Genomic DNA, 9677 nt, shown 5'->3' with positions numbered 1-9677 from the left:
TCGCCACTGCTGAAGGCAAGGAATTCAGAATATGCTCCTCTTGCGTGGGAGCCCTGTGCCTGCTTTCGGTGAGAGTTCCATCTCCAAACTAAATTTCTCGCAATATAGACGTGTATGGGCCGAAGAGTAGAGCGGGGGATTCAGTTTTCTCTTCGAGGGCTTATATAATAGATTCAATTATCGAGAAGCAAGGCTTGAGTTTCCATCCACAAAAGCCGCCATGAAACCATTGCAAAAGCGAAGATTCCTCCATTGTGTAACCAATACGCGCGAATGCATGCACTATCCAGGCTCACGTACTCTGTTCGGAATGAGCGAACAATGACCCTTAGAGCATCAATAGAGACACGGAAATAAGCGGTTAGAAATCGATTTTACAATTAGGTGGGAACTCATTAATCGCCTCAATGCATCACCAGAAGACACAGGTTCGTACGAGCCGACTGTAGTCGAAATTTTATAAAATGTAGAAATCATGTATTTTTATTATTTCCATTACAATAAACGAGGCTATATTCTACGTCAAGTGGTTCATCTCATGCTCACGTTGTTCGCGCTCTATTCTTTCACTGTGTGTATTCTTGTGCTGAGTCCGCGTAACAGTTGGTTAGCTAATGATTTTACTCAATGAGGGAAGGAAGGTGCTGACTATGAACGCTAACCAATAGTTATTGTTAGTTAATGAGCTGTTGATGTTTCAGTAAGACATAACCAGATCTGTTTGTGAGGGGATGCGAGACGCTGTTGGCGGGAGTACGCGAAAAAACAAAAAAGGAAAACACGGGCTATACAGCCGGTGCGGCTACTGAACTTTTATGCCCATGATGTATCAGCTATGTGATGCTCATAACCTCACTAATCTACTAATCTCACTAACCTTACTGTCTAATCTCACTATTGTACACTGGTCTACAAATAGCAGTCACTGACGAACGAACGACGAACGCATATCGCGTGTGATGACGTCATACCACTGAAGAAATCGAAACTGCGAAAGCATAGCTGCTTCTTTAAAAAATTTGTGCAAATTCGTAGCGTTCACTGACGGCATGACGGCAACGGAGTGACGTTGATTTATAACGCAAAATAATTACCTTGAATACGAAGTAATAAATACGCGAAACAAATACCCACGTCGTAATTTTTGTTTTCCCTTCCGATTTTTCCCCTTCTTTTCCCAGGCATTCAGAAAACGCGCCGACAGCGCAGTACAAGATCGACAAAAAGCCCCGAGGAAGAAGAAAATGCGCGCTGTATTTTTACGTTTCGTTAGCTGCTCGCTCTGGCGATTAATCTGGCGGCTAATTATGTCCCCCCCCCCCCCCACTGCGTGATGAACGGCTGAAAGGGAGAAGATTTCCGACCACATAAATAATCCCCCGTGATACGGTCAGCGGAAATACATCTCAGGGGTTAGACGTACATAGGATTCGTATAGACATCCGTCGGCGCAAAGGGACGTACGAGCCTCTGCAACTGCAGTATTCTAAAACCATGAAGTCATTGTGATATTTTGAAAGGAGACAGAAAACTATATCAGAAATGCGCATTCTTCAATGGATTTGGCGACTTCTACTTGTAAGGAAAGGCAAAATTTTAAATTCGAAACTCGCGGCCGTCGCCATGTTGCCTATATTAACTCCATGCATAGAGCTTGATGTCCTACTAGGCTGGGAGTGGGTAGTCACGGATACTTCTCTACTCACAGTCCTCACCAGTCTTGGGTAATAACTAATAGCTGTAACTAATTACATTTTGCAGTATAGCTAGTCTCTAGTAGTAACTAGTCATGGGAAATTCTCTGTTTATAACATGGTATAACTATGTTGGACGGTACAAGTGTTAAAATAATTTTCTTTTTGTTACATTTCTTCGGCGTTACTTTCTTCAGATACAACTGTAAAGTAACTGTAAAGTAACTGAGCTATACTTTAACGTGGTAACTGTAGCTCAGTTACTATTTGTGCGAACTAACTGCAACTCTTACTCTTACTCTTTTTCAGTAACTTACCTAGGGCTTTGTTTTGCCCAGCGACTGCAGCGCCAACTGCCTTCTAGTCCAGAGCGCCCATACTAGCCGTACCGGGAGCGTCCTCTCAGCTGTGGAAACCCTTGCGCCATTATTTTTCAGAGCCGCAGTGTAGGCGACACATGCCTGTGTACGGATAAACATCCGGCTACACGACCACAAATGGCGCTGTGGAATATGGTTCGGAACGCCCCCAAAACGTCGTGAAACAGGCCCGGATGCTGGGGTTTGTTTCCGAAGGATTCTTGCATTTTGGAGCACAGGCAGGGGTAGCCCACGGCTACAGAACGCAAATTTTTGCGAAACAAAGCTTTATCGCAAACACGACTTTGGGTTCCGACACGTCGGAGCGGATAGCATCGGATTCTATTGGTAGTCGTCAGGCGTAGCCGTGCAGCATACGTGACTTCATTGCAGAGTGTTTACGAGCGCTACGGTTTCGGAAAATTTCATTCACATCATACTCAAAACCTCACGTGGAATGATTGTGTGACAAACAAACCATGCTATTTGCAATAGAATCTCGGAGTAAAGAAATACAACTTCCACTTCACTTTAGGCGAAGGTGTCTCTTTCTTGTGGGTCGTGCACGTGGTACCCAGTCCACATGATATCAATAAACGACGAACGAGACAGCACTCAAAAGCAACGTGCCTCCAACTGGCTTTGTTATACAAGCCAACTTTCGTAGACACACATCTACGCAGGCGCAGCCAGCAGAGTCCCTCCCCCACTACTGCCATCAGGAACTTCCAGCGACGCCATTCTTAACATCGCTGAAATCTACTCTACACACAGGTCCATATATGGTCCTCAAAGTTGGCTGCTGGCTTGTTGGCGTGTTTGTCTCAGCTCTGCATGAATCATCTGGAGTCAATCTACTTTAGGAAGCAACAAAAGAATCCAATCTGAGAAACAGTTCAGAAAAATTTTACTGCAAGGGCCATCTCTTTTCATCAGCAATCCTTCTAAAAGTCGTCCGTTCTTGCGACGAAGGCATTTACTGCAAGGGCTGCTCTTTTCCATTGATTGTCTTCTTGACGAGCCGTCCATTCTCGTACTCTTCCATAGTCTCATTGCCGTCCACGACGAGTATGCGTCTCTCGAATCGCGCGTTGGAGCTGCTCCGTTTAATCGGCGGCACGTTGATGTTACGCACGTTGCCGTCGCTCGTCGTCACTTGCATGTTTGTGCCCTCATTCGAAACCGTTGTCCTGACATTCATGTTGGGGCCGTTCACAGCTGTCATTGTAGTGCTCCCCGACTGGTCAGCCGTTGTTATCTAATATAGGACGAAAAAGGAAATGCCTAAGCAATCCGTTACATCAAACGCTGGAAGCGCATAACCAAAATAGTAAGCGAACGGTACGAGGCTGCCACGCCTTTTCGAACGATCTTATTCCTGCACGAGGAGTAAGCCTGTTAACAAACTACCGAGGTAAATTAAAGACACCTTACCTCGATCACGGAACCGGCGCCCCTAGCCTCAGGAGGAGGAGGAGGGGGAGGAGCGAGCTGAGGTTGTGGTGACTGAGACCTAGGCCCTGCCGTTTCGGTGATGACCACATCCTGAATAATTTCGATGGACGCCGTCTTCCCGGGCCCTGCCATGGCGAAAGCGACGAGCTTTTCCGGCAAGAGTATCGCGACCGCAGGCGCTACCTCGGGTTGTCGCTACACCGCAAAACGACGGCTGGTGCAATCGAACAACGAGAGCCGCTGCGTCGGAACGAACTGACGGGCCGACTGACACTGACTAGCAAGCTAGCGACGGTGCGAGCGCATCGCTCGTGCATTGTCGTCTTCGAATAATTTCCGCACGGGTGTAGAAAATGGCAAAAATCGTGCATACGCTCGGCAGTGTTTCAAGATTTATTCGCTCCATCTTTCGGAATTGTTCAAAATGCGTGCAACTGCGTTCCCTTTATAGGGCCATCGTCGTCGGACAATTTTCGGTCACGTGATCACTCTCACGTGACCCTGTAAAGCTACGGACGGACCTACACGGTGGGTGGCCCCATAAGGTTGTCGTTCTAATTAGCGCGGAAACGTATCCGCTGAGCATGTAATCGCTGGACGCAGGCCAAATTTATCGCCGCAGCTCTTATAGTTCATGCCATTGCACACACGCACAAAAAAAAAAGGAAGAAGAAGAGGCCCACGGCCATCTTTTGAGAGGAAGAAGAAGAAGAGGGAGGAGGAGGAGGAGGAGGAGTACACGAGATCCAGAGTGGGAGGAAAAAGAAGATAATGTTCTAACCCTGCACACATTATCCAAGAAAAAGAAGAAAAAAAAATAGATTGTCCATCGTACCACTTTGTAGGTCATACTTCAAGGAGCTATGCAAGGAACCTGGAGGGATTCCGACCCAGGAAAAACCCCAGACAGCACAGCCGGAACCGGGATTCGAACCTGGGAGGTACCTGGGTTCGAATCCCGGTGACGACCGTGCTGTCTCGGTTTTTCCTAGGTTTTCCTCAGACGTTTTCAGACATATGCCGGCACAGTTCCCTTAGAAGTCGGCCCAGGACGCACATTCCCCCAGGGTGTCAGTCGTGTCGTTGCCCACATCTGTGAGGCCGACAACCTCGAGCCCTTTCACCAGCACCGACCGACAGAGCTATCCAAGGAGACTTGCCGCCCGGTACATAGGCCCGATTACACAGGACCGACAGAGTTCTAGCCAGGAGGGGAGAGGAATGGAAACCAGAAATGCGGAGTGGGGGTGGTGGTGGGGGTGGGGGGGGTGCTGGTGAAAGGGCTCGCCGTTGTCAGCCTCACCGAGGTGGGCAACGTCACGACTGACGCCCTGGGGGAATGTGCGTCCTGGGCCGACTTCTAAGCATCCTAAGCTTTCAAGCATACAATACAATAGCTGCGTTTCTTGCCAGAACCAACAGACAGCACGAACGCTGGCTAGAAACACAGCGTTACACACGGACGAAACGGCCTGATACTGCCCGGTGCTACCACCGCCATCGTAAGAACTGCTATACGAGGGCGCTAGTGGCTACGTCATGGGCGATGAGAAAGGTATAGACTTACGCTAAGCGAAAAGGTAGCGTGGCTGCGACGTGGACTAGGGGAGTGTGTTCTGGCTTATAGAAGGAGGGTTAACTCCTTGCAGAGCATAGGCAAAAACAGACCTCCAAATCTTCCTTTCCCTGTCACGTTTACTATATTATTCACGTATTGTTAAGTAACAATGGTATAAGTAGCTGTTACCTTCAATGTTGGCAACTAGTAACCTTCAACTTTTGCGCCGCATTCTCCATTTCATTTTTCTTTACACCAAACCAATCCTGCCTTCAATGTTAGCGTAACGCCTGTCAGCCATCACAGTCGGCTATATCAGTAATAGTAATCCTGAGATAATAAGTAAACACAGTACTTCCGTCAAATATACGTCAGTCAGCAATTCCGATCTCGAATCATTACACTACAAAACATCAATGACCCCAGTCATGCAGTTATGACTACTACTACTACGACTATGCAATACAAATATGTATAAACCCATACGTACATTATTCACATGCGTCCGCAACTACCTGCGACACCTGGCTACCTGTGGCAACCAACGGGGAAAGAAGGAAGTCACTGAAAAGGTTAGCCAGCTGCTGGACTCGAACCCACATCTTCTGGATTACCGATCCAGGGCTAGCTAGAGTCATCCATCTCGCCCTTTTGCCTCAGTGTCGATACTCCGAAGCGTAGCTTATTTAGTTACTCTAGTACCAATTCAACTAAGAACGCCTCCCCAACGACTTCCAAGGCTGCGTCATTTGGAGGGCCAAACCACATCTACTCACGCATATGTGAGTCTGTCCTTCCTCTGCTTTCCAGCCTCAGAACATCAATTTACATCGGGTAGTAACCAAACTAGGATGTACAAGTACACGGCAAGAATCGATAAACTATAGGTCGAGAGAGTCTTTATTTGTCTTTCTTTTCCTCACCCTCTGCTTTGGGCGCAGCTTCTTGTAGCGGCTGCTCTTTACCGTTCAACGTTTTTCTGACCATCACGCCGTCTTCAAATTCCTCGATGATTTCGATGCCATCTTCGAGGGTTACTCTCTTCTCGAGCACCGCTTTCGCGGAGCCGGACTTGCTTTTGGCTGCGGGAACGTGAATCGTCCGAACCTGGCCGTCTTCAGCCGTGATCACGTAATTGGCACCCTCTTCTGAAACAGTCGTTTGGACGTTGCACTTTCCGCAGCCGAATACGGCACAGCTTCCGGACTGCTCGGCGTTGGGGAATTTCTTCGTGGTTATCTGTTGAGACAAAAGCTCATTTAACTATCCGGCCGGAATTACAAATTTGCTTCCAGTGCTACAAGTACCATGTGAAAGCCTCAAAATGCAGAGGAGGCGACCACTAAAGTACAGTACAGGAACCTGTGGGTAAGTGTAGCATAGGAAAGGCATCAACTATAGGGACAGGACACGTCCCGTCCATCGTTGTTGCCCAAACTCAGGCTTTTTGCACATCATGGAGTTTGTCCACCAGCTGGGCTAGATCTACGCCATACTCTAAGCATAGTCTTTCCTGTCGTACGAAACCAGCTTTTCAGCCTAAGGAGAAAAAATTGGGGCGGGCTCAGTTGTGTGTTTTACACGAAAACGTCATGACCTCCTATTCCGTTACTCGGCTCTGGCTCCTCCACAGTGCTCTGGATGCACTCCATCTTCTTCGTAGCTCACGTTCACACTCGCACAAGTCGATGTTGCCCCGCTGGTACAGGGGAAGGGATCGCTGTGGGCGCCGGCAGTCGAATTTGCCTCCGCCGCTAATCCTCTTCGGCGCTCCCGTAGCCCTCTCGATCGCTCGGTGCTGGACTTTGGGGGGCTTTTTGGGTTCCTCTCGAGCCGCTCTTGCTTCTGATTGACTCTTTACTTTCCTTCGGTTCTGATCATATTTTAGTTTCGTATGTGCCAACATTGTGGCAACATTTTGATATTTTAAATTTGCAAATTTATAAAATTTTGGTTATTATTGTTGAAGCCGATATCGCTTAAGGTCAAGGTGGAACATCTCTAGCGCTTTCCGACGACACCTCGATCGGCGTCCTAGCTTCGCGCGTTCGCGAGATAGACTGCCCGCAAGGTACGCGTACCCCTGTATGTCCGCCTCTTTCGCACGCGCCCGCCACACCCAGAGATTAGCGTCAGCCGCCGCAATGACCTTGTTAGCTAGAATCTTACACGTGTAAGCTATCTGGGTTCGGCCGGTTGGTTACTAACGGTTTATTATTCGCAAAGTTATCGAGTCGTGAAATTTGGCATAATTTCATTGCGTCGTACATTTCGACCTGGCTACCAAACCAAACTCGGACGCTTTCATGTCAAAAAGAAAGAATTCTGGCTAAACTACGGCAACGACACTTCTACCAGAGGCAGTAGCGTGAAGGCAGCGGCTACGTTCGGCAATGCCTAATATCGGGTTAAATCAAGTTAGCCTAGGTTACCTTAGTGAAGTTAGCTTAAGTTAGGTTGGGGCAGCGGAGCCCTAATCTTGTCGCCGTCAGGCAGCGCCACCGAAGTGTGGTTGCCGCAGTTTCCGTAGTTTATCCAAACTCTTAAGCCTTACCTCTATTCTGGAACCCGTCCCTTTGGGGACTTCAACAGGGAGCGTGCCGGGAGATCCGGGCGGCGTAATCACAGTCGTCGTAGAGACGGCAGTCTCTGTCGTAATTTGAACCGACGCGCCATCCGCTGTTTTCTTGGCAGCCTGCATGGCTAGAAATTGAAATTTGAAGCCCCAAACTTCCCCTCGTGGACGCTACGTCGCAACGGCGATGCACTCGACCAGAAAGGCTGCAGGGCGGAGGACCGGAGGGCCGCGGAGGATCAGCAGAGGTCGGGCGACCGTCGATAACGACCGATTGTTGGAGTGCGACCGTGGCGCGAGCACAGCTGGGCACGATCTCAACGCGCTAACATCTTCCTTTTGCGGCTCACCGTGCCAAGTATTATTTCTTGTTGAACCATCTAACTTTATGAAGCCGGACACGAGAGCCTTTATCTCCCAAAACTTCAGACGGGTGTAGTTCCGTATCGGGACCACTCGTTTTTAAAAATTAATGAAAGCGTTCGGAAGGTAAATATTGCATAGAATTGAAAGAAGGTCATATACTGAATCTAAAAATTTAAGAATTATAAATTTCTGTGGACTAGAACTTTTTTATATGTATTTCTACAACCCCATCCGATGCACTTCTAGCGCAGGAGAAACACGGGGATGCTAAGCCTAACTGATTCGAAACTTGCCATCTTGCAAAAGGTAAGGGTCGTTGAATTGGGCTAAATCATGTCGCTTTAGTGAGGTTAGTCCAGGTTGGGTTTTACAGATTGCCCCCAGGCACGCACTAGCTAGGCGGTGCGGGCATAAGACTGTGCCGCCGGTTAGATCAGAAGGTCCTCAATAAAGATGGCGGATCGCCTTCACGAAACGGGCGATAACAGTTAAGTTGTATACGTTTCACGGAATATACGAGGGCCATTCCTGTTTAATTTCGTTCCTAGTTAGTTCCTCTTTTACGTAAAGCTTTTGATATTTGTTTGTATTGTTTTTTCTTTTAAAAAACGCCAGTGGTCCTGATAAGGAACTACGCATGCCTTCAGACTTTCCTCACCTAAGTCCTGCGCATCCCGAACCCGCGAGCAGAAGACGCAACAAGCATTTTCCTGTTGCAAGGGGTCACGCTGTGAATCCGAATAGTCACTTACAGAACACACAAGACAAACCGAAGAGAACTATGGTCTCAAAATAGAACTGGACCCGCCAATGTTAGAAGCTTGTATACAGCAAAGAATTTCTTCCGTTATGGGACCCGGCTGTTGAAGCATTCGATAAGTGCTCTCAACTCACACCTGAAATATACTGACGACTGGACATCTGCACCTGCGTCTTTATGTAGACGCCAGTAAGTGTAGCTACATCGCTGCCGAAGTCTACCGAAGTTCGGAATTCGTCAAAAAAATCGTCATTCCTGCCGGTGCGAATGCATTTACATGTTGTCAACCCGTGGACGACGATGAACGTGGACCTCGCTGTACTTTGCCACGGTTCAAGGTCAGACAGTGAGAGGAAAAAGGTTACCAGTGCTCCTGACATCGGTACAAACTACCAAGCCCAACTGCCCCATGACTATGCGTGACGCCAACAAGCAGCAGCAGCAGAGGAGGAGGAAGAAGCTCACCAGTTGCCTTATGGCTAACTCACCAGAAACTTACTATAGTGCCTAAATCCAGCTGCAACAGTTCTGGAGTACATAACCTCGCCCCCCAATGCAAGACATAAGCCTCCAATCTTTCCTTTTCTCTCTCTCTCTCTCTCTCTCTCTCTCCTTTTTATCCACTCCTCTGCAAAAGGCCAACCACCGTGTAGGCCCGTCCGTAGCTTTATAGAGACAAGTGAAACCACGTGACAGTGCCGGCACCACGTGATTGCTTAAAATGTACAACCACCACGTGCCTTCTCTATAAATGACCCTACAAAGCTACTATAAAGTTTGGCAAAATGCCCAAAGATGCAGGCAGTTTTGTTTTGTTATTGTATCGTTTGTTTGTTCTACAAATTGAAATTCAAAGAGCACAATTCGCGGTTTCGAGCTTTTAAATTACTGAGGACGATGGAAGTGCGGA

The 9677-nt window shown here is 48.0% G+C and overlaps 2 protein-coding genes across 2 annotated transcripts; both read right to left on the bottom strand.

The window, feature by feature from the left end:
• Positions 1–2943: 2943 nt before the first annotated feature.
• Positions 2944–3825, bottom strand: LOC135367829 (uncharacterized). Its single transcript, XM_064600947.1, has 2 exons — positions 3488–3825; positions 2944–3311 (listed from the first exon to the last, which is right to left on the bottom strand). Exons 1-2 carry the CDS (start codon positions 3638–3640, stop codon positions 3030–3032), a joined length of 435 nt encoding a protein of 144 aa, XP_064457017.1. The 5' UTR covers positions 3641–3825; the 3' UTR covers positions 2944–3029.
• Positions 3826–5948: 2123 nt separating this feature from the next.
• Positions 5949–7986, bottom strand: LOC135367828 (uncharacterized). Its single transcript, XM_064600946.1, has 2 exons — positions 7621–7986; positions 5949–6305 (listed from the first exon to the last, which is right to left on the bottom strand). Exons 1-2 carry the CDS (start codon positions 7765–7767, stop codon positions 5967–5969), a joined length of 486 nt encoding a protein of 161 aa, XP_064457016.1. The 5' UTR covers positions 7768–7986; the 3' UTR covers positions 5949–5966.
• Positions 7987–9677: the final 1691 nt, after the last annotated feature.

The sequence above is a fragment of the Ornithodoros turicata genome, chromosome 9 (assembly GCF_037126465.1).
Source record: "Ornithodoros turicata isolate Travis chromosome 9, ASM3712646v1, whole genome shotgun sequence".
Lineage (NCBI taxonomy): Eukaryota > Metazoa > Arthropoda > Arachnida > Ixodida > Argasidae > Ornithodoros > Ornithodoros turicata.
Note: the sequence above shows the minus strand (reverse complement) of the source record. Positions and strands in the feature narration are given on the sequence as shown.